At 43.2% G+C, this 24,708-nt stretch overlaps 1 protein-coding gene across 1 annotated transcript in view; it reads left to right on the forward strand.

The window, feature by feature from the left end:
* The window catches only part of SLC36A4 (solute carrier family 36 member 4), a 194,388-nt gene that overhangs the window by 17,447 nt on the left and 152,233 nt on the right, over positions 1-24,708 (forward strand). The window contains exons 6-7 of the mRNA XM_065397652.1: positions 5,492-5,719; positions 8,342-8,440. Coding sequence (XP_065253724.1) covers positions 5,492-5,719; positions 8,342-8,440 — 327 coding nt within the window. The remainder of the gene's footprint in view (positions 1-5,491; positions 5,720-8,341; positions 8,441-24,708) is intronic.

The raw sequence follows: 24,708 nt of genomic DNA on the forward strand, positions 1-24,708 counted from the left end.
ATGGACACAAGTCAGATATCAGGAATGGCAATATACAGAAACCTGTAGGAGAACCCTTCAACCTCCCTGGCCACACAATAGCAGATGTAAAGGTAGCCATCTTACAGCAAAAAAACTTCAGGACCAGACTCCAAAGAGAAACTGCTGAGCTCCAGTTCATTTGCAAATTTGACACCATCAGATCAGGATTAAACAAAGACTGTGAATGGCTATCCAACTACAGAAGCAGTTTCTCCTCCCTTGGTGTTCACACCTCAACTGCTAGCAGAGCACCTCACCCTCCCTGATTGAACTAACCTCGTTATCTCCATACTGATTTATACCTGCCTCTGGAAATTTCCATTACTTGCATCTGAAGAAGTGAGGTTCTTACCCACGAAAGCTTATGCTCCCAATACTTCTGTTAGTCTTAAAGGTGCCACAGGACCCTCTGTTGCTTTTTACAGAAGCTTGTAGGAAATTTAATCTTTCATGTCTAGATTTACTTAACTCTTTGCAGTAGCTTTCAAAGAACCCAGCCTTCAGGTATTCTCCCAGGTAGCCCTCTCATTTTCCATTGATTTCAGCAGGAGTTGAAGGGTGCTTAGTACTTTACAGAGGATGCTCAATATCTTGCAGGATCAGATTGGTTAGTGTACTAGTAATGACTAGAGCAGGGGTTCTCAAACTGGGGGTCGGGACCCCTCAGGGGATCATGAGGTTATTACATGGGGGGTCGCGAGCTGTCAACCTCCATCCCAAACCCCTCTTGCCTCCAGCATTTATAACGGTGTTAAATATATTAAAAATGTGTTTCATTTGTTAGGAGGGGTCGCACTCATAGGCTTGGTGTGTGAAAGGGGTCACCAGTAAAAAAAGTTTGAGACCACTGGACTAGAGACCTGTGTATTCCATGGTTGCTGGAAAATCCACCCCCTTCTGCTGAGCTGCGGCCTTAGCTTTCCATTAACAAATCATTCTTTTTAGCTCTTATGGTTGCAACAAAAAGTATTTTAAAAAAAGGAATTTTCGTCTGCCTGAGTTTGCAGACAGCCTGAAACAATAGGAATGAGAAGAGTGAAAGGTCCCATTAATCTTCAGTGGGCAGTTAACTCTGAATCTTAACCAAGCTGACAATTTAAATAATGTCAACACTTTTCCTGCTCTTTGCTTTACAGCCCCAAACTGTCTCTCGTTCCTGTCCAGATGCGCATAACCGCTCAGCTACCAAAATCTCTAGCTCTACCTTTCTTCCACCTCACCCCACAAACAAATAAAGCCCATTTAGTATAGTTATTAATTGTCGGTACAAAACCCTGCAGCTGTGTAGACTGAATGTGTTGCGGCAAACTAATACAAATGACATTTGGCATCAAAATAAATAACATGGGCGACTGTACCAACTTATCTATAGCTGCCACAAGCTTTCTAGTCTGCCTCACTTGAATGCTGCGGAAACTAGAGGCCCTGCTGCAGAATTTAGGTCCATCTTGTAATGGAATATACTCGAGGGAGTCAAGGAAGACGAGGCAGTTGTGGAGAAGCTAAATGAATTCATTGTATTGATCTTCACTGCAGAGGATGTGAGGGAAATTCCCACACTTGAGCCATTCTTTTTAGGTGCAAATCTGAGGAACTGTGCTAGATTGAGGTGTCAAAAGAGGAGGTTTTGGGACAAACTGATAAATGTAAACAGTGATAAATCACCAGGACTCGATGGTATTCACCCAATAGCTCTGAAGGAACTCAAATATGAAATTGCAGGACTAATAACTATGGTATGTAACCTATTGCTTAAATTAGCTTCTGTGCCAGATGACTGGAGTATTACTAATGTAATGCCAATTTTTTAAAAAGGCTCCAGACTTGGTTGAAACTATAGTAAGGAACAGAATTATCAGACATGTAGATGAACATGATATGTTGGGGAAGAGTCACGGGGTTTTGTAAAGGAAAGTCATGCCTCATCAATTGCTTAGAATTCTTTGAAGGGGGTCAACAAACATATGGACAATGTTGATCTAATGTGTATAGTGTACTTGGACTTCCAGAAAGCCTTTGACAAGTTCCTTCACCAAAGGCTCTTAGGCAAAGTAAGCAGACATAAGAGGGAAGGTCTTCTCATGGATCAGTAATTGGTTAAAAGATAGGAGGCAAAGAGGAGGAATATATGGTCAGTTTTCACAGTGGAGAGAGGTAAATAGTGGGGTTCCCCAAGGATCTGTACTGGGAGCAGTTCTGTTCAGCATATTCATATATGATCTGGAAAAAGGGGTAAACAGGTGGCACAGTTTTTGCAGAAGATACAAAATTAGTAAAGATAGTTAAGTCCAAAGCTGACAGTGAAAAGTTACAAAGGGATCTCCCAAAACTGGGTGACTGTGCAAGAAAGTGGCAGGTGAAATTCAATATTGATAAATACAAAGTAATGCACATCGGAAAACATAATCCCAACTATACATACAAAATGATTGGGTTTAAATTAGCTGTTACCTCTCAAGAAGGAGATCTTGGAGTTATTGTGGATAGTTCTCCAACTCTGAAAACATCTGCTCAATGTGCAGCGGCAATAAAAAAGCTAACTGAATGTTAGGAACCATCTGGCCACATCTGGAGTACTGCGTCCAGCTTCGGACCCCCCAAGAAAGGATGTGGACAAATTGTAGACAGTCCAGTGGAGGGCAATGAATATGATCAGGGTGCTGGGTGCATGTCTTACAAGGAAAGGCTGAGGGAACTGGGCTAGTTTAGTTTGCAGAAGAGAAGAGTGAGGGGGGATTTGATAGCAGCCTTCAACTACTTGAAGGAGGGGTTCCAATGAGGATGGAGCTAGGCTGTTCTCAGTGGTGGCAGATGACAAAACAAGGAGCAATGGTCTCAAGTTGCAGAGGGGCAGGTGTAGGTTGGATATTAGGAAAAACAATTTTACTAGGAGGGTGGTGAAGCACCGGAATGGGTTGCCTAAGGAGGTGGTGGAATCTTCATTCTTAAAGGTTTGTAAGGCCCGGCTTGACAAAGCCCTGGCTGGGATGATTTAGTTGGCATTGGTCCTGCTTTGAGCATGGGGTTGGACTAGATGACCTCCTGAGGTCTCTTCCAACCCTAATCTTCTATGATTCTATGATTAGGAAAGGGATAGATAATAAGATAGAAAATATCATAATGCACTATACAAGTCCCTGGTATTCTCACACCGTGAATGCTACGTGAAGTTTTGGTAGCCCCGTCTCAAAAAAGATATATCAGAATTGGAAAGGTTCAGAGAAGGAAAACAAAAATGAGTTGAGATATAAAACAGCTTCAATACGAGCAGAGATTAAAAAGACTAGGGTTGTTCATCTTGGGGGGATATGATAGAGGTCTGTAAAATCATGACTGGTGTGGAGAAAGTGAATAAGGAAGTGTTATTTACCCCTTCACATAACACAAGAAGCAGGGGTCACCCAACGAAATTAATAGGCAGCAGGTTTAAAACTAACAAAAGGAAGTACTTCACACAATGCACAGTCAACCTGTGTTACTTGTTGTCAGGGGATGTTGTGGAGGGCAAAAATATAACTGGGTTCAAAAACGAATTAGATTAATTCATGGAGGATAGGTCCATAAATGGCTATTAGCCAAGATTGTCAGGGACACAACCCATGTTTTGGGTGTCCCTAAACATCTGACTGCCAGAAGCTGTGACTGGACAGCAGGGCATGGATCACTCGATAAATTGCCCTGTTCTGATCATTCTCTGTGAAGCATCTGGCACCATCCACTGTTGGAAGACAGGATATAAAACAATCGGTAGATTGACCATTGATCTGACCTATTATGGCTGTTCTTATGAGGGGTCTTGATGATGACCATAAAACTCACCAATGACATAGCAATGCACTTCATTAATATGCTTAATTTAGAAACCTGATTACCATGTCACTTATGACTAGAAAACAGTGCATCTACAGTATAGAAAATTGAATTTTCTTTCACTGTGTGCACCGATGCATTGACTACTGCTGTTATATCATGTTGTCTGTATTAGTACTAATGTGACTACATATACTCTGGAACATGACACTGGTACTCACAAGTACTGCTGAAAGTGTTTTCTGTTGAGAGGCTCAGTGGTATCTGTGTTTCTTTTGTACATGTAAGTAGCTCTTGTATAGCAGTACACATGTGAAAAGCATTGTTCAAATGTTGACTAATTAATTCTTTTAACACCTCCGAAGTAGATAAACAGGACCATAATGCTCACGTATTATTATAAATATGCTTTATCTGTGAGACTAGAGTAGCTCTAATTTCACAGTACATTCTCTGAGCTATAGTTTTGTGTTAGATGCTCAGACTGTGACTACAGTAACGTGGTTGGCTGATTTGGTATTTAGAAGTGGTGTTGTAGCTGTATCAGTCCCAAGATATTAGAGAGACAAGGTGGGGGAATATCTTTTATTGCACCAACTTTTGTAGATGAGAGAGAGAGAAGCTTTTGAGCTTGTCTCTCTCACCAACAGAAGATGGTCCAATAAAAGATATTACCTCATCCACCTTGTCTCTCTTGGTGTTTAGAAGGCAGTTTATTGTCTGCAGTTGTTTTGAGTTTCAGACCATTGACTTCTCAGTTGTGCTTGTTTCTTTTCACATCATATAGAATTAATAACTTTACATTTTTTTTTATATTCCTTTTCTCAAGTCCACCAGTTTAAGGCTTTCTGCAATGTGAGCAAACTAACCTCATCAGATACTGGGGGTACAGGATGGAAAAGTATGGTGGGAAAATGATTAAAAAGAGATCACCCATTCTAAAGGAAAAAGCCACTATAGCTTTTAAAGAAAATGGATTGAAACTGTTACTGTTTTGAGGGACACAGGCTGTGACCTCAAATGCTTTGGCCTACCACTGCTTTTGGTCACAGCATTCATGCCATACATTGAAGTGATTTTCATAAAACAAATTTTAACACCGTTGATCATGTTAAATATTTTCCAGTGCACAACAACAATTGTGAATTTTTACATGCTTAGTCTTTTGAATAACATTGGGCAATTGTGTTATTATTATATGGAATCTAGGACTTGAATCTATGGAATATTTAAGACTTGACTACAAGGAGAGTTGTACATGTTTAATCTAAACCAATTCTGTTCAACAAGTGCAAACCTCTGGATGGACTCTTATCTCAGTATAAGAATGGCTTTTTGAGTTTAGCTTAAGTTGATTGGGAACAAGTTTAAGTTGAACGGAAATATCCCACTTTTAAATTAAAATATGGATAGCTGGGTTTGCACCAGTTTAAAACAGTTTAATTAAACTAGTGCAAGTTTGAGTGTAGACAAGACTGTTGCTTTAACTAAACTGGGGAGTCAAGTGTCCAACTCCTATTGAAAGTCAGTAGGAGTTGGGTGTCTAACTCTTCCTTAAGCTCCTTTAAATGTTATAGCTGGGATTTTAAAAGTATAACAATTGTAATCATTCACATAAAATACAGTGCTGCTGATGTTTTTAAAAACATCTTCCCTCCAGGTCCATGAAGGATTTTTGGAGAACAGGATTGTACACATGAATGACACTAGTACCAGTGGTCCCTCTGAGAAAAGGAGTGTTGATTTGCGAATATACATGCTGTGTTTTGTGCCATTTATTATCCTTCTGGTCTTCATTCGTGACCTTAAGAGCCTGTCTATGCTTTCGTTCCTTGCCAATATTTCCATGGCTGTCAGCCTGGTAATTATTTACCAGTACATCGTTCGAGTGAGTATACATTCCCCTCACCCATTGTTTTGTGAAGATGCGACATCTCTTTTAGAATTTGTACGTAATGTCAAATGACTATTAGATTTATATTTATTAACCTAACTTTCACACAGCATGGCTTATACTGTAAGTACTAAAGTGATGGGTATTTAAAAAGTGCCTGAGACAGAGCCTTTTAAGGATGTGACATTTATGGGAAATTGGACTTTAAAAAAGAAAGGAAAATGCCTACTAATTGCTCCTGCCATTAAGGCAGTAAAATAAAAAAGTACACTTTTTAAAGAACTTTTGCCCCTTGATTATGAAAAAGTTATCTTCCATGCATGTCACCTGCAGCTTTGGGGATTCTCTTTCCACTGCCTGTCCCTTCAGTTCAACAGGGCAGCAATTTCAACTGTAACACTTAATTCTCCAAAACACAGTACTGAAAATTTGCAGACTTCTCATTTAGATCACATGTTGCAAACTTTCTGCTTTTAAGCAATTGAATAATTGTTGCATGTACTGAATTGTTGCCATGCTACTAAAAGGCGTTTTGAGAGATTTGTGTAAAGCAAGCTGAATCATGGGATGAAAACAAAAATTTCACATTTTTTTTTAAAAAAAAACCTCACAAGATCTGTGACCAGAGTTCAAAAGAGTTTGCCGGGGTTACCTTTGGCGTAAGATGATATTGGAAAAATACAAGTGCTACTTTATGTAGAGCAGTATTTCCCGTAGTGTGATGTGTGCCCCCCACTGATTGGCAAGAAAGACAACCAGTGGGAGGGTTGTGTTGGGACAAAGGCAAAGACAGAACAATTAAATATTCTCCAGAGTCTCAGCTTTCACTTAAAAAAAAAAAAAAGTCTTTAGCTGTTATGGTTGCGAAGAAAACCTTCAAAATATGAAGCTAGTGTAACTGCGGGTACGTCTACACTAGAAACACTACAATGGCACAGCTGCCATGCTGCAGCTGCCGTTTACACACTTAACACAGCGATGGAAGAATTCTTCCATTGACCTAACAGTGTCTACACTGGGGTTTAGGTCACCTTAATTACATCACACAGGGCGTGAAATTCTTCACAGTCCTGAAGGACATAGTTAAGCTGACCTAATTTTGTAGTGTAGACCAGCCCTGATGCAGGAATGTCTGTTCAAGTTTGAAGAGACTGAAACAATAGCCTTGAGATGTGAACTGCCCCATTCATATCAAAGGATGCTAACTAACTATTCCTGGGGGAATTCTGTGCCAAAAAATTAAAAATTCTGCGCACAGTATTTGAAAATTCTGCAAAATTCTGCAAATTTTATTTGTCAATATAACACAATAAAATCATGCGAGTTTCAATTATTTTGGTAATATATTTCAAAATACCTGTCAGCTAGTATGTCTGTAACAATACACACACACACAAAAATTCCCTCGGGAGTAGAGAGTTAAAGAAACCCGTACGGCAACCCAGTTCCAGCTTTTCTGCCCCCTCCCCTACCTGCCCTCCCCAGAGCTCAGCCATGGGGACATTTACTCACAACCCCCCACCAGAGACCAGCCATGGGCCAGCCCCAGCCCAGACACTCACGCCCCTTCCTCCCCAGAGGCCAGCAGTGGGGCCCTCCCCGGCCCAGACACTCACAACCCCTCCCCACCCCCAGAGGCCAGCTGCTGCACCCCCTGTTCCAGATGCTCACACCCTCCCCACCTGAGCCCAGCCACTGCACCCCCCAGCCCAGACACCCCCACTAACCCCCAGAGCCCAGCCACACCCCCCCAGCCCAGACACTCACGCCCCCTACCCCCTTGGCCCAGAAACGCACCCTGCCAGCCCAGACACTCACTCCTCCCTAGAGCCCTACCCCCCCAGAGCCCAGCTGCGGGCCCCCCCAACCCAGACACTCACCCCCTACCCTCCTAGTAGGGTTGCCAACCCCCCAGAATTGACCTGGAGTCTCCAGGAATTAAAGATTAATCTTTAATTAAAGATAATGGCATGTGATGAAACCTCCAGGAATTCATCCAACCAAAGCTGGCAACCCTACCTCCTAGGTCCCAGGGATCCAGAGGGAGAAACAGCCTGATGCTGGGTTCTGGGCTTGCATGGAGTTTCCTGCACACGGCCTCCTTCCTTTATCAGGGCGTGCTGGGAACCCTCCAGTTCCCTCCCCCTCTTCCTGGCCTTGTCTTCTATTTGCGAGCCAGGCTCTGCCGGGTCCAGTGGCCCCTTGTGGCTGCCAACATCTCTGCAGCCCACTTCTGTGGGGGGGAAAAGGAAATTCTGTGAACAGAACATTAATTTCTGCAAAATTCTGCATTGTGCAGTGGTGCAGAATTTCCCCAGGAGTAAACAATGCTGCCATTTAAAGTGTTGTGTTAACTATCATATTACAAATATCTACACCAGCATTTCCCAACTGCAAGTGGGCAGAGGACTAGCTGGGGAGAGGAGGAGATGTGGGCAAGGAGCAGCAGGTATTGGTTACATTTTAAACTGTGCAGGCTATTAATACCACATGATGATGTTGTCGGGGGCAGGGAGGATGTGATTGGGTTTATTTTCCTGGAGAGGTGCTCAGCTTTCAAAAGTGTGGGAAATGCTGATATACGGTATGTGATGATGCTGTGTTTTTTCTCACCAGGATATATCTGATCCTCGAAAACTTCCCCCTGTGGCTGGTTGGAAGAAATATCCACTTTTTTTTGGTACTGCCATATTTGCTTTTGAAGGCATCGGTGTGGTAAGTGTTCAGCTGTACACATCTAAATACAGTGATTGATTATGAGCAATCCCATTATTAACTTTCAGTTAATAGCAATATTTTTCCCATCCCATTGACGTTAATGTTAATGAGTATCAGAGGGGTAGCCGTGTTAGTCTGAATCTGTAAAAAGCAACAGAGGGTCCTGTGGCACCTTTAAGACTAACAGAAGTATTGAGAGCATAAGCTTTCGTGGGTAAGAACCTCACTTCTTCAGATGCAAGAAGACTTGCATCTGAAGAAGTGAGGTTCTTACCCACGAAAGCTTATGCTCCCAATACTTCTGTTAGTCTTAAAGGTGCCACAGGACCCTCTAATGTTAATGAGATTCAGCTATTGGAATCAAGCATGCCGCTTATGGACAACTTTTGTTGTACAGCCCTGTGGGCCTGCGGCAGCCCCTGTGGAAAGCTCTGGGTGCAGACAGGTTTGTAGGGCTGTGGTGGGGGAAGGAAGCCCTGGGACATGCTGAGCCAGGGCCCCCAAGCTGTGTCCAGGGCTTTCCACAGGGAGTGGAATCATCCCAGCCAGGGCTTTGTCAAGCCTGGCCTTAAAAACTTCTAAGGATGGAGATTCCACCACCTCCCTAGGTAACCCATTCCCGTGCTTCACCACTGGTTTTTTTGTATTTTCAGTATTTGCTGTTATTGGATTACATTCAAATAAACACGTTTTTCTGGATGATTGCAAATGTAACATGGATGTTTTTGTTTAACATTCAGTTCAGATAATTGCAGAATTTACATTTGGATTATTGCACATTCATATAAGTGACCTTGTGCTATTGGAACATGCAGTCAAACAAAATCTGTGTTTACCTCCCCTCTTGGAAATAGGCATTCTGCAGACACTTTCTTTACTAATTGATACATGACATTTCCTAGGCTAATGCCAGGTTTGCAGCAGATCTGATGTCCTGTCCATACTGCTACTAAGCAAATTTAACTAACCTTTGTTCAGCAGCATCATGTTCAGAATCCTCTTTTTTCCCAAAGGAAGAAAGGGCTTATGTGAAAATACAAGATTCATGAGACTTGATAACAACATGGCTCCCTTGAATTTGTTGTGCAGATGGGACTTAAAACTGAGGATAAAGCACTATGTCTTTATGTCTGGAACTCTGCCACAGCTGGGCCTCTGGACTGGGTTGTATTGTAGTACAGATTGAACTTTACAATACACAGAGTATGAATAGAATATTTAATAATTTTGTGTGTGTGTATTATAATCCGGAATATATTCACCACATATGACTGAGAAGCTCCTGTAGTATTTGTCATTTAAGACACGCTCCCTCCCCCCCCCCCCAAAAAAAGTGAAGGTGATTCTGTAATTTAAAATTGCAACAAAAAGAAAGAAAATTGATTCATATTGTGTAGACAAAATAACGTGCTTTTCTGTCCCTTTAAATACAAATCTGTGCAATTCAGTATTTTTTTCTTGTTGAGCATTGTACACTGATTAGCTTAGTGAACAGAAAATGCTATGTTACTTTTAAACATTAATTTCAGAGTAGGAAAATAAGGCTCCTCACTTTTAGTTAGCCTGTTTCTTCCAGATGTCTGTTAAGGCTGCTTTTGAACTTGGATATCACTGTTTTGCAGTAAAAGGTGGAGTGGTATTTTGTATACAAAAAGACAGAGGCTTTGGAATCATATTAGGCAGCAGCTAACCAATTCCAGGATTTAGAAGAGGAAAAAAACGTGAATTATCATTTTAAAATGTCATTGTTTTGGATTTTGAGACTGATGCAGAGGAGCTTATTAGAACTGTGGCTTTGAGATAAAAGCCACTCATTGTCAAAAACTCTTTTGGCAGCTTAGCATTATCCGTTTTAAAAACAAAAAAACCCAAAACCTGCTAGCTTAACTCTCTGTTCTGGTGTTTTTAAGACCAGACTGGATTTGTCAGGGATAGACATTTAACAGGTAACATGACATCATCTTAATGTACAGTTGGGGCATCTCTGGATCAGTGTACATCTACTGCATTAGTGTCTTTCAGTTCTCTGAAGGCATTTGACAAGATGTGCAAAATAAAAGAGGGGAGAATTCTCAGGAGGATATATCTTCCAATTCAGGCTCCCATGTCGACCTCCAAAGCCAACAGTTACCATATCGTTAATGGACATGTTTTGAACACTTTCCAAGCACAATAAGAAGCAGTACCTGACAGGGTCGTGTTCTCCTTTCTTACACTATCAAGTTTCTGCAAAACCAAGAACTCTAGGTAAATGGGTGGGAGCGCAGTGCATTACTTTATGTAGCTGATACACTATTTTAGTTATTGGCTGTACTACATTCCTTGCCTGCTATATTAATCTTCTGCAGAAGTGTAGTGAAGCCTCAGGCTAGGTTGTTGATAATTCTTTATCAAATTCACTTTTCCTTATTACACCCTGCACTTACTGCCCTGTGTAAACTCCCAAGTCATTACCAACACCTAAATAGATGGACTTTAATTCTTTCTCCGACTTCAATCCAGTTATCAACATTACATTGAGTTCCAACCCCAAAATGTTGGACTTGTGAGGATGCTCCCATGTCATATTCCCAAAGGTAATATTGCAAATAATACCTTCCCTCCGAAGATCTCACGGTTCTTAATTAACCCTCATCTCATGCTTGAGGTTTGTAATAGGTATTTTTTCCCATTTCAGTGATGTGGTACAGAAAGATGAAGTGACTTGTCCAAGGCCCCATAGCAGTGGCGTAGCCAGGTTCTAAGAGCAGGGGGAGCAAACATAAAAAAGGCGCCCCCCCTTGGCCCCTCCTCTGGCCACGCCCCCCTTAGCTCCTCCTCTGGCCGCTCCGCCCCCCCCCCGCCCTCATGGGGTCCACTCCGCGCTGGCCTCCCCTCTGCGCTGCTACGATGCCGAGCACCCCCCTCACCGGGCCCCCCAGGTGGGGGGTGGGGTGACACCCCCACGTGCTCCGGGCTGGGACGAGCCGCGGTGGGGTCCGTGTCCCTTTAAGAGCGGGGCTGGGCTGAGCCGAGCTGGCGGGGGGGTGGCTCCGCTCCCTGCTGCAGGCTGATGCCGGAGCCTGGGCTGAGAGCCAGGCTCGTCTCCTGCACCAGCTCTGGGCGGGGCTTTGCTGCGGCTCCCCCAGTCCTCCCGGGCCGGGCCGCCCTACGGTAGGGGTGGGTTGCATGAGGCAGGGCAGGACCCGGTGGGGCTGAGGGCTGAACAGGCCCGGCAGGGCAGTGCGGGGGCTGCTGGAGGGGGAAGCTTAGGGAAGGGGTGGCATGGCCTCAACCCCCTGGGGCTGCCTGCCCCGCGGTGGAGGCAGAGGGGCGCAAGCCGCAGCAGGACCCCAACCCCCCGGGGGAGGGGATCTGGGGCCAGCCCGGGGAGGCAGGAGCAGCCCCGGGGGTGCTGGGCGCGTGCAGGGCAGAGCCCCGGGAGAGCCCCAGCCCTGCAGCGGGCAGTGCTGCAGAGGAGGAGCCCACGCCCCGCGGCGGGCGAGGGGAGCCCCAGGCAGGGGGAGCCGGACCGCCCGCACCCACCTCTCGCGGCCGCTCCATGCTGCTCCCGGTACCAGCCCCGCTGCTGCAGTTGCTAGCGCCGCCGCTTTCCACTTCCTTTGCCCGGCGCCGCCCCTCCTCCCCCGCTTGACTGCAGGAGTTTAGCGCCAGCCGGCAGGCCGCTTTTTGAAAATGTGCTGAGGGGAAGCAGCTGCTTCCCCTGCACCCCACTAGCTACGCTACTGCCCCATAGCGAGTGTCAGAGATGGCAACAGAATCGAGATCATGTGATCCCTATCCCTTGGTGTAGCCACTAGGCAAAAGGCACATCTTGTCTGTTTAATATTTACTATTAGATTATTGTAAATTTAAATATGCAAATTGTGACATTCCCCAGGGTACAATCTGGACTGTTGAACAGCTAGTCTCCTTAATTCTCTAGTCTGGGGTACCTTTTACACTGCTTTGCGGTCAGAACATCCACTCCTGGCCTGCTCACACAGTCTTTAGCATGCAAATTCACACCCAGCTAAATACATGAGCATGCTGACCAGTCACTCATGAGTTACATAAAGGGTGACACCGGTGAATTCTTAGTCCCAGCCTTGTTCTCTGAGAAATGTGTGTCTTGTGCTGCTCAGTACCCTTCTGAACAGTACAAGCTTAGAGAAAGTCCATCATTTCATCAAAGGAAAATGATATATGCACCAGTCTTGCTACCCCAAATGGAGTTTCCCTCACACTTTAATCCAAACACACTGGTTAAGGTAAAACAATAAGATAATTTTATTAAGTACAGAAAGACAGATTTTAAGTGATTATAAGTGACGATGCATAAAAGTCAGGATTGGTTACAGAAGAAAATAAAAGAGTGAAATGCAAGCTAATACCTAACTTAACAAGCTAAGTGAATTTAAAAACAAAAGTTTTGTCTCACCGTATGCTGCAGTAAATTTCACAGGCTGGGTCTCCTTTCAGCCTGGGCCTCTTCCCCCTTAGTTCAGTTCTTTGAGAGTCGATGATGTCATGAGCAGAGATGGAGGAGAGAGGTAAATTCGAGGCCACTGTCTCTCATTCTTATACCACTCTCCCCTCTTTCAGAATTACCTCCTGCTGGGGTGCAGGTGACAAGTTGTCTCTTGTGGACATAAGGTCTGACCTGGCCCTGTAATTAAATGTAAATTTCTCATTCACATCTTCCCATTGCTCGAGAAAACTTAAGTAAGTAATAGCCCACTTGACTTTGTTGATACACTGGCAATCCGAGACACGTGTCTTTGTCTCTGAAAAACTGGTTTGGGTCTGCCTTTCTTATTCTGGAACATGTTATTGCAATGTTATACAGTTTAAATTTATAACTTAACATACAATGTTGATACACATATTTCACCAGGACCATAATATTCAATAGATACTGCACTAGCTGTCTGTATGTCTCAAATAAACTAAAAGCCCATAAAAATAATCTTAAACAGTGCTGTTTGGATATGCCAAACAACTTGAAAATGGTAGTAATGCCACAGCACTAGGTGCAATTATGCTGGAATAATTAATCTTATTTTTGTTGTAGGTCAGTATTACTATGTTAAGCCTCAAACCTGCAAACCCTTACTCACATTAGTAACTTTACAAATATGAGTAGTCCTGTTTGCATACTTTGCAAGATCAGGGTTTTAGTTATTAAGTTTCTTAGCTGTCCTGGGATTCAAAGCACTTTAATGCTCCCATTTAAAAGATAAATTGTTTTTCCATATAAATCATCTCTTTATTGACGGAGCAGTATTAACGCAGAGTATTTATGTACCAGTAGAATTCTAGTTTTGTATTTTAAATCTTTAACTAAAATACTAGTCTTGTAAATTAAATCTGCTGTATGTATCAGAATTTAGTTGATTTAGGTTCTTTACTCTTTCTCTGGCCGGCTCCAGGCACCAGCGCAGCAAGCTGGTGCTTGGGGTGGCCCATGGAAGGGGGCGGCACGTCCAAGTCTTCGGCAGCAATTCGGCGGCGGGTCCCTCAGTCCCTCTCGGGCAAAAAAGCTGGAGCCGGCCCTGCTCTGGAGTAAGCATAGTTGAGCTGCAGTTTTGTTACAAAATGTACTTTAGATGATTTTACAATACAGGTCAAAATAACATGTACAATTAGAATTGTATTTTGCCTAGCATAGGGCACTTCCACACTAAATAATCTCTTTGAATGTTCATTGAAAAATGGTGTCCCAAAACCGAGGGGAGACATTCAGAACATATGCATAGTTACTGGATCCAAAGAGTCTTAATTATCCACCCCAGAATGGCCCGACTGGATACTGTCAGGAGCACCCCCACATATGGAGAAATTCTTTTAAAGAAACGGCTCAGTAACATTGCTTGGATCTGATAAACAGAGTGTTTAAAATCAAACATCCACTCTTAACAATCATTCTGAAAGGGATTTGAAGACTCTGAGGGGAAAACTGTTATCAAGGAAGAGACATTTTAAGGACATGAGAATATTACATCATGAAGTAATATGTTGTCCTTTGTGTGTTCATCACTGTCTCACTTGTGCTGTAATCACAGTGGTGTCAGAATGCTTTACAAGAAAAGGACTTTTGAACTACCAACTCCCAAGTGGTATGCACTCTCTTGCGTCAGCTGGAAGAGAGGGATGCTTGATGCTGGTTTTCTCTGTTGCTGTGGGAAAAGCATCTGCCATAGTCAGGGTGACTCACTGTATTTTTGGAAGGACCATCCCTAGGACTGAGACAGTAGGGATAAGACTACATAACCATTCAATTCTTGGCCAAAATATGGAGGCCCATATTCTCCAAATAAATGGTGGGTCTTTATCCCCAGTATTTCTGTGTATGCACACTGGATTATCTTTCCATTTCTCTCTGTAGGTGGGCAGAGATGAAGCAAAGAGTCAGGGTAGACACTTAAGTGGCATGTGGCTTCTTTTGAATAAGGTTCACTGAAGGTGGTCAAAGGGAAAGTCCCTGGGGTGTAAATAGGCTACAGTCCATGGGCTAGAGGTGGGCTATGCAGGTTTATGCTAGCTGAGGATCTGTTCTTCTATCTCTGTAATTCAGTAATAGAGTGGATAGTCATGCACCTAAAATTCAGTGCTATTTTTCCTATCATACTCTATTATTTTATGTTTTGCCTCACTGTAAGAGACTTATTTTGTAACAGGAGCACTTGTGAGATGTCTTTTGTGAGAAAGGGAAACATTGATAAATATATTATAGCAAATAAATGTCTCTGTTTCTCTAACTGTGCTTTATTTGTATTTGGGAAAATTGGTGAGCAATTTGTCTCTGAAACAGAAACAAAGCAACTGCCAAGTCTGGCTCTTAATTTAAACTGATAATTAAAAAGAGACGGGAGGGACAGTTACCACATTCTTATCAGGATACTTCAGTGCAGTTTTCTGAAGAGGAAAAACAAAATGTAAGAATTTAAATATTTAAAAAATGCTTTTGAAGAATCTAGTACAAGCTTAATTCTTACTGGTTACAGAAGCCAAATCATTCCTTATCTGATTAGCTGGAATCTGCTTGTGTTTGTATTTCTTAAGTCAAATCATATAAAAAGTGCAGTGGCTATTTTAAATTGGAATTGGACAGTATCCTGCAGCTTGGTGCAAAGTCTGTGTAACAGGGTGCTTGGAAGGCCAGGCGGCCTAGTGGTTGGCATGCTTGACTTCCAGCCCCTTGTTTCCCTGGCTGAGGTGCCTCAGTCCTTAAGGTGATGTGGTAGGCAGACCCGGGTCCTCACTCCACTGGGTCCTTGCCCAGGGCCCTGTGCAAACAACCTCCAAACAGGGACCTCCTGGCAGAGAGTCTAAGTTCATTGCCCTGGGCTACTTCCTATCGCTGTCCTTTAAGTTTGGGGCATGTCCTTTAACAGTTTGTAGGACTCGACTCAAGTAGTCAGGGCCGGCTCCAGGCACCAGCTTAGCAAGCAGGTGCTTGGGGCGGCCAAGGGGAAGGGACGGCATGTCGGGCTCTTCGGCGGCAATTCGGTGGTGGGTCCCTCCGTCCCTCTCCGAGGGAAGGACCTGCCGCCGAATTGCCGCCGAAGAAGAAAGCGGCGTGGTTGAGCTGCTGCCGATCGCGATCGTGGCTTCTTTTTTTCCCTCTGCTTGGGGCGGCAAAAGCCCTGGAGCCGGCCCTGCAAGTACTGCCCTCTTCTGGACCTTGGGCAGCTTCTTGCCGTGCCCTCAGCTTCTTCTGGGCAGGCAGCTGTAAGTGTGGTGGGACCTAACCCATCAAACTATAGATTGATCTCTATAGTTCAATCACCCAGTTCACTCAGATGCTGGGCGCTTCTCGGTCTCGTCAGCAGTCTCCCTTGGTCAGGGACACAGTGCTTCTTCCCCAGTGGCTGTCCTGGCCGTCAGGCTCCTAGTGACGCTCCCCTCAGGCAGGGAGGCAGCTATCTCCTGCCTCTTCACCAGTCAGCCCTGAACTGAGGCAGGTTCTCTGCTTTTCTTCTCCCTCCAAGCCTGTCATGGGCTGCAGGTATAGGGAGGCAGGGCTAACTGAGCTATAGGTTCTCTATAATTTTTTCCATGCTGGTGTGAAGTTTCTAAGCTTCATCGCAGTCTGATTGTTCTGAGATACTCCACACGGATGATGGACAGACAACATAGTTTGTTGGTGGTGATTCCAAGGATTATACACAATTTGAAATATAGGGGAAAATGCGTAGCATAAGTGACCATATCTGACTACTTGAGCTATTACAAAGGCTAGATTGTGGTTCTCAACCAATGAATTTCAGGCATTTTTTGGGTTGCCATTTGGTTCTTTAGGGAGGATACGAGCAAGTTAGTCATATTTTTAAGTTTTGTAATTTAAAAGGCATATATAATCAGGAAAGAGAAGTATGTAATCAATGAACTTAGCTTTTATGTTCCAGGAAGAAAACAGTATGGGCCAAAAACCTCCAGGCTGGTGAAGCAGGAAGTGGGATGGGTTATTTTTGCAGAGTGGTAAGAGGAAAAAAACAACACAAGGAAGACAATCCAGCCTAGAGAGTAACTACTGTGGGTTAATTTAAAGCATCTCATCTCCTCTGTGCTGTGCCTGGGACAGGGAAGGGCCATGTAAAGTGGGGGAGAGAAACCACAGAGGAGGCAGAGTAACAAAAGTAAAATGAAAGAAAAGCAAGGGAAATTCCTAGTATATAATACTTGACTTTCTCTCCTGCGACACCCTCCCTACCCTGTGGGGGGAAAGCCCTGCTCTACATGGCCTCTCCTTTTAGCGTAATTTATCACACCAGTGGGTCATGCAGTAATTATATACGTGATAGAGGGGTTGCAGGACTGAAAAGTTTGGGAACCACTGGACTAGATTTATGAAAGCTGTCTGTATCCACAGAAATACTTGGCTGAACTAGCACACAGCAGCATGAAAGCCATCAATATGAGATACTGAATTAGTGTAGCTTTGCCTTTTCAAGTTCCCTTCAAGAGAATATGGTCTGGTGCAGACAGCATACAGTGCTACAGTTAAATTAAAGTGAGTCAGATGTGGTTTTTTTTTTTTTTTCATTTCAAAATGCCATTCAGTCATCTAGTTTAAAATTTAATATCTTTAAAGAAAGGATTTAAGAAAAGCGACTTAATTTCTGGCACCAGCAAAAAAGACTGTTCAACTCAATTCTTCAAAAGCCAAAATGTAATCAAGTTAAGAGACTAGAAAGCAGATGTGGAAAATGCCTTATCACTGTTGCCTTCAGTTAGAATGTTAGGCTCCATGCAGTCATCGCAACAGGGACTATATAGTGACTGGAATCAAGTTGATAATGAAAAACCACTGGAGAAATAAGTGACCAACAGTAGAATACAATGTTAGAAATAACCAGCACTACTGCATGTTCTCCTGTTTTCCTTCTCCGTCCATTGCAACTTGGGCCATTCCCTGGATCTATTTTGAGCATCCTTGGTTCCTTGATAAAGGTCTGTTCCAAAATTTGTCATTAAGACAAAGTCCCAGTATAGGTAGATCTCGATTTCTTATAAATGTTTGTTATTTACTTGTTATACACAGACCAGTCCTGCATCCTGTTTAGTGCCCTTTATTCTCACTGAAGTCAATGGGACTGGAGAATGCTCAGTGCCTTCCAGAACCTGGTCCTAGATGAGATGAGATCATGATCCATGTACTCTATCTGGTGCCATCTGCCAAGGAAAACATCTCACTCTGATGGCAGTAACCGTGACTGGGAACCCATGCTTCTGCTAAGTACAGTGTTTGGATCCAGAAAAGCTTAGAAGATAAATAAAGATGAAACATGACCTATGATGGCCAGCAGCAACCACACAAGAGCAGGCAGAGAAATAAGATTTTTTTTTTATATTACACATCCTTAGCGTTTATACAATAGCTGCAATTATGGAGGCAGCTCAAACTGGACAGGGCCTGGTAGGAACCATAAATGTGCATGGTTGAAAGTTGGATGTAGTATATTGGTAATTAAAGTCCTGATTCAGCAATATTCTCACTGAAATCAGTGAGGCATGTGGTTCAGTGCCATATTGAATCAAGGCCCAAGTATATGGATATGTATCTTTCTTTGACTATACTGCTATCTTCTTTTTCTTCTTCAGTTTGTGTAGCTTGTATTCCTTTAAATTCAAAGGTTAAATGCAGGTTATAGTGTTTAAAGTGAAGTTAGTGATGTTTGAACATGTCTTGTAAATGTAGTAAGTTCTTTCATCTATTCATAAAATGTGACATGATTTAAGGTCAACGAGGCACTGAATAACAAGTGTACTTGGTAGCTAAATAGCAAGACTCACAATTTGTCTCAGTTAATAGCTCTGTAATCTGCCACAGTTACTTTCTTACTTCATTCTTTGTTTTCATGGTGAGACATGGGTATTTCAGAGTATGATCATTAATGTTTAAAAACATGATGGTATAATGGAACATGAAATGGCACACTGGACGCTGTAATTCAATTAGAAAATAAAAATAAATTATTTGAATGCTTCCACACTGGAACTGAGTGTTTTTATCTGCATTCAGGTGATTGCCATGAACTTGTATTTTTTCAAAGAAATTAAAAAAAAGTTTAGATCAAAGACATTTTTAACTTTAAAGATAGAAAGTAATTCTATTTTTAAAGAAAGTCATAGACAGAGGGCTTGTCTATATTACCCGCTGGATCAACGGGCAGGGATTGATCCAGCGGGGGGTAGATTTATCGCATCTAGTCTAGATGCGATAAATCGACCGCCGAGCGCTCTCCAGTCGACTCCGGTACTCCACCAGGGTGAGAGGCACAGGCGGAGTCGACGAGAGAGTGTCAGCCGTCAACTTATTGCAGTGAAGACACCATGGTAAGTAGATCTAAGTATGTCGACTTCAGCTACGTGATTCACGTAGCTGAAGTTGCGTAACTCAGATCGATCCCTCCCCCTAGTGTAGACCAGGCCTAAATAATCAAATGGAATAATAGAGCAGTCACTGCCTTGCTTGTGCAAAAAACTTTCAAAGGACTAACACCCCATGTTGGAAACATCAAACATCAAATATCAATGATGGAAGACTTATTTGGAGACTACTGGTATCTGGAAGTCAGGCAAACAAAAGGCAGTAAGTCCTTGTGAGTTGAAGTGGTGGGCCTGGAAGAGGCAGCCCATTGCAGCAATTTGCACATACTGGGATTCCCTGAAGAGACTGAGCATGGCCAAACTTGTGCAGAAAGTTCATCCCATTCACATTCATCAGAGAATAAACATTTAGTTATCAAATGAGCACTTTTGTGCCTAACCCAGCACCAAATATAGTTCCTACATCCATTGTAATTAAGTTATAGGATTAAGGAACGGTTTTGTAGGAAAGCCAGGGAGCTGGACAAACTAACCTGGGGAGAAAAGTCACACAAAGTTATGCTCTTCCAATTTCTCAGTAAAGATGATGTGCCACAGCAACCTCTGTTCCAAGCCACTAAGCTGACGGCAAAGCAAAAGAATCTGCAGTATTGCATGTTCTACCCAGCAATTTTCAGTGCGAAACATTAGGAGACCACTTCACAGGTTCCATACTGCCATAGAAACGGAATCCTTTTGGAGGAGTGAGCAATTTTGATCTCTATGGCAAGAAAATTACCTGTGCTGGCTGTTAAGATTCCTTTTTATATTTCTCCTCCCATTTAATGTGATCACTTATTGATTGACTTATGTTTCTAAAGGCTGCCCGATGCAAACTTTACCCTCTCCACCATTAGGACTTTGTTATGAAGCAATTCCACACTTCTTATCGGAGGAATACCTGTAGTGTGGAAGGATTAGTTTAAGAAAAGCAACCTCCTCCTTTCCCTGTTGATCTATGATGACACTTTCAGATCAGTTGAGGGTACATAGAGATTCTTTAACTTTCCAAAAACTGAAATTTTGAAATGCCTCTAAATCAGGTAACTTTTTAGAGTACCATTTTGCCCCTAAATGTATTGGCTACCCCCAGAATGGCCCATATGTTAGAAATGTAAATAGATGTACTGTATTGGCAGTGCTAATATTTGGTGAAAGCCAGGAAATAACCATCTATGGACCAAGTGTAGGGTAAGGAAGTAAAAGATTCTTCCAAATGGAATAATTTAGTGTGATGTAAAGAAGTCAGTATCTTTTGCATCCACTTAGGCCCCCTTCTGATAATTTTAAATTTGGCACCAAAGACACAGAGGACTATTTGTGATGTGAAGGCAGTCCCCTAGAGCCTTAATCCACATTGTTTCAGGGTCTGAATTTTTTTGGAGGGATTTGTGCATCCAGATATTCTCTTGAAGCCATAAATGTTTCTAGTAAGCTACTTCAGTTCAGAAAAAAGAAACCTGAATATATGAGCAGGAGTTGTGGATTCTTCAAGTTACCTTGGCAGCCAAGTGACTGATTCTTCAAAAGTAGGCGAGAGTTTATATGTCACATACCAAGGGCTGGTAGAGTGACTTGTTGGAAATGGCAGCACTCAAAAGACCTTGAAACATGATCTTCATTTGATATAACAATAGATGAAGGAATAATATATTTATATAAAGTACAGTACAGACCCGCTTAACGCGCGGTAGTGCCATGCCTCCCAGTGCTACCTATTTAACACGCAAGACTCGTTAACATACGGTACAGGAACTTGCTATGTAGCGCTACAGATTTGCTCACTAACTCACTGACATAGAAATCGACAGGAAGTGCGGAGCGGAAACGTGTTGTACATCTTTACCGCTGACGGGGGGGGGGGGGGAGGAGCAGCAACGTTAAAGCGCTTCCGTGGCAGCATTTTAAGAATGGTCCTTTGCTGCGGCAGCGCTTTAAGGATCCTCAAAGCACTGCTGCGGCAAAGAACCGTCCTTAAAGCGCTGCCGCTTTAACCTTGCTGCTCCTTCCTGCCCCCCATTGGTGGCCCTGCCAGTAGGGACCCTACCAGCAGGGCCGCCGACGGGGGAGGCAAAAAGGGCAGGGACATTAAAGCACTGCCGCGGCAGCGCTTTAAGGATTGTCCTTTGCCGCGGCAGCACTGGACCGCCGACGGGAGGGCGCAGCAACGTTAAAGCGCTGCCACGGCAAAGGACCCTGCAGCGCTTTAAGGTTCCTGCCCCTTTTGGCCCCCTTGGCCACCGATGGTGGGGGGCAAAGGGAATAGCTGCCCCGGGGCCAGTTATTTTAAAGGGCCCGGGGCTCCGGACGCCGCTACCGCAGCAGCGGCGTCTGGAGCCCCGGGTCCTTTAAATCGCCACAGGAACCCCGGGCGGAGCGGACCAGACAGCCTGGAAGGGCTGGCTGGGGGATGCTGACCCCTAGCCCTGCCCCTTCCAGGGGCCAGAGCCGCCCCCACCCCATACCGGTAAGTGTCCTGAGTTACTTTCACTCCTGTGTAGTAATAATAATCTTTTTATTAGATTACACATTTGAATTTATATTTTTGCAAAGCACCGTTAACAGATAGGCCTGCAGTATTTGGGATGCTGTGAATACGTATGTAATCCTAGATAATTATACATGTGTGTATATAGATATCTTAAGATGTTTCAGCATGGCCCTCTTAACCCTCGGTCCGTTAACACGCAGTCGTGACGGCTTGACTCCCAACATCCGTGCGTAAACGGGTTTGTACTGTATATCTTACTGAATAATGTACATTGGTAAGAGAGTGCTGTCCAATTGAGATTATATGTTCTTTGGTCTGCCAGCTTTTTTCTTTTTTTGGTTCAATTCTTGGTGTGGCCCTGTTGCTGTCCTCGGTTTCTTTTGTACTTAGCATTTCTTCCGTCTCTTTCTTTTAACAATAATGATTCTGTGTACGGGGAGATTTTGGCAAACCAGTAAAGTGCCTGAAACCACTATGGCTTATTGTTAAAAGCAACCTATTAAGCAGTCTCAGCTTGACCAAGGCAGGAGGGGAGGGGGTTTGGGGTACCACAGAAAGGGCAGCTTGACCCCACGTCCTTCCTGATAAGAATTGTGTTGAAGTTGCTGATACATGCATTTTAAAAGAGCAGGATGTGCCCCAGGAATGTCTATTGGGGTCTCAAGGCAGCAAACTCTGGAAAAACCCACACCTGGTTAATCAATAATCAGAAGGAACCTCTTGCTTGACCATTGAAACTGCTTACTTAACAATGATACTTTAAGGGACATGTCATTCTATTACTAATGTATAAATAAGGGGGGAAAGTTTGAGGTAGTTGGACTCGTTTGGGACTCGTTTGGGGACTCTTTTGGACTCTCCCTCTGGATACATCTTGCGGTCCCCAGTGGCAGACGGAAGATTTGGCCACCGGAAGTCTGCTGCTGTGTCACTCGAGAGCCACACTCAGCTTTGGTAATTATCCAGGGTTGGGGGTGTTTTACTAATCTGTTGCGGATGTGTGTAAGTGCTTTAGACTAAGTAAAGTTTAGCTTTAAGTGAAAGCACTCTTGTGTTGTCCTGTTTGTGACAGCCATCTATCGGTTGGACGACTGTGTCTCTCCTGATTTATTTCCTGACACCACCTCACACAGAGTAAAAGTTACCAAGAGCTTTGGGTTGAAAGAACCCCAGGTAACATCTGTATATTATATTTTAATTGGTGGATGAAATGTTTTATATTCAGTTTTCTTCATTACCTTTGTTATAAATTGAAAAAAAAAAAATCAGTCCTAACCCCCCTCTGTATCTCATTTTAAAGGATATGATCATGGCTGTGGGAGCCATTTGAGATCAGTGGCAGTGAAAGGAGCAGGATGCAATTTTCTTGTAGCTGCCCTTTAATCCTTACCTGCAGCATTTTTTTTTTTTGGTGCTATATCAATTCTGGACGTCTCTAAGTAATAACTGAATTATATTGATTTTTAAGTGGTTTTGTGCTGTGAATACATTTGCTCTCAATTTAGTCCTGTGAGAGAGGGCTAGAAGCTAACAAGTGACCCAGCACTCTGATCACTTGGCATCAATCAGTTCCCTAGGAGACGGCAGACTAGGGATGTGTAGCTAATTAGCTGATCAGTCTGGGATGGCTGATTAACCAATTAGGCCATCAGCTGAGGGATATAAGAAGAACACTGGAAGGAAGTCTGGGAGAGAGGACCTGGACTAGCTGAGCCGAATGTGTTCAGAGATCTCATGGAAGGGAGATCTCTCTTCCCCTCTGGCCTGTGGGAAAGGGCTAACGGTAGAGAAGCACTGTAAATAATTTGCTGCATAAGCTTGTGTTGGTGAAGGGAAGGTAAATAAATCACATGAAGTTGCCCATTACTGGACAGAGCCTGAGACGTTTCTGGGGCATCAAAGGACAGGGATGGAGCACACCCTCTTACAAGTCCCTATTTCACTCATTGTTTGTGATCTGAGCCAGATTGGCAACATAGCTCTGAATTAAACTAGCCTTTCACATCCTGGTTCCAAATCAAACACATTGTATGGACTGGATTCTCAGCTAGTGTAAATCACAATAGCATATAGTTTTGTCAGTTTACACCAAATAAGTATCTGACCCACAATAGGTGGCTTTTCTTATCCTTCTGTAACTTTTGTCAGATCTTTGTTTGGAAGATGGGTGAGGTGTCTATTTCTCTAACTTTTGCCAGTATCAGCTCACACATGTTGTAAGTGATGTTATTCAGTAAGTGTTGCAAAACATTAGGAGCTCGAGGAATCTCCTGATATTCCATTGTTCAAAGATGTTTCAATACTGCCAAGTTTTACAGCTTTACTCTGATAAATTCTTACAGCTGTTCTGTAAGATGTAGCAAAAATATGCTTGTCTAGGAATGTCTGCACTGTCTTTGGTACGTGGCTTAAATTTGAATTAAAATACTGTGTGTGCAGACCAATTGGACTTTATGTGAGAGTGTATTGCCTACTTCCCTAGAAAAGTGATTTACTAGGTAATTTGGTTTCAGCAATGATGAATTATTTAGGGATGAACCAATAGGTCATAATAACATTAGGTGTGTTACCTGTAGTGTCCTGATCACTTTCTAGTATGAATTACTTCCATTCTGACGGTTTCAATTCACTCTGCATTGTCATCTGGACACACCTACCCTAAACTATAGAGTGATGTTGTTTTGTGCCTTTAAACAGCTGTTGCTTTCTTCTAGAGATGGCTGCTTTTCAGTGATTGAAGTGATTCTTCCATGGTGTGTGTATAACATAACAAATATCTGAAGTGCTTTGGATCCTTTGGTAGTACTACTTATTATAAAAGCCAGACAGCTTAAGAAATAGTTTTAAAGGAAAAAAAGTCTTAGAGAGAAGAGATAAAATGCAGGAGCATTTGAAAATCATTGACTCAGTGTTCTTGTTA

Source organism: Emys orbicularis, chromosome 1 (genome assembly GCF_028017835.1).
Source record: "Emys orbicularis isolate rEmyOrb1 chromosome 1, rEmyOrb1.hap1, whole genome shotgun sequence".
Taxonomy (NCBI): Eukaryota; Metazoa; Chordata; order Testudines; family Emydidae; genus Emys; species Emys orbicularis.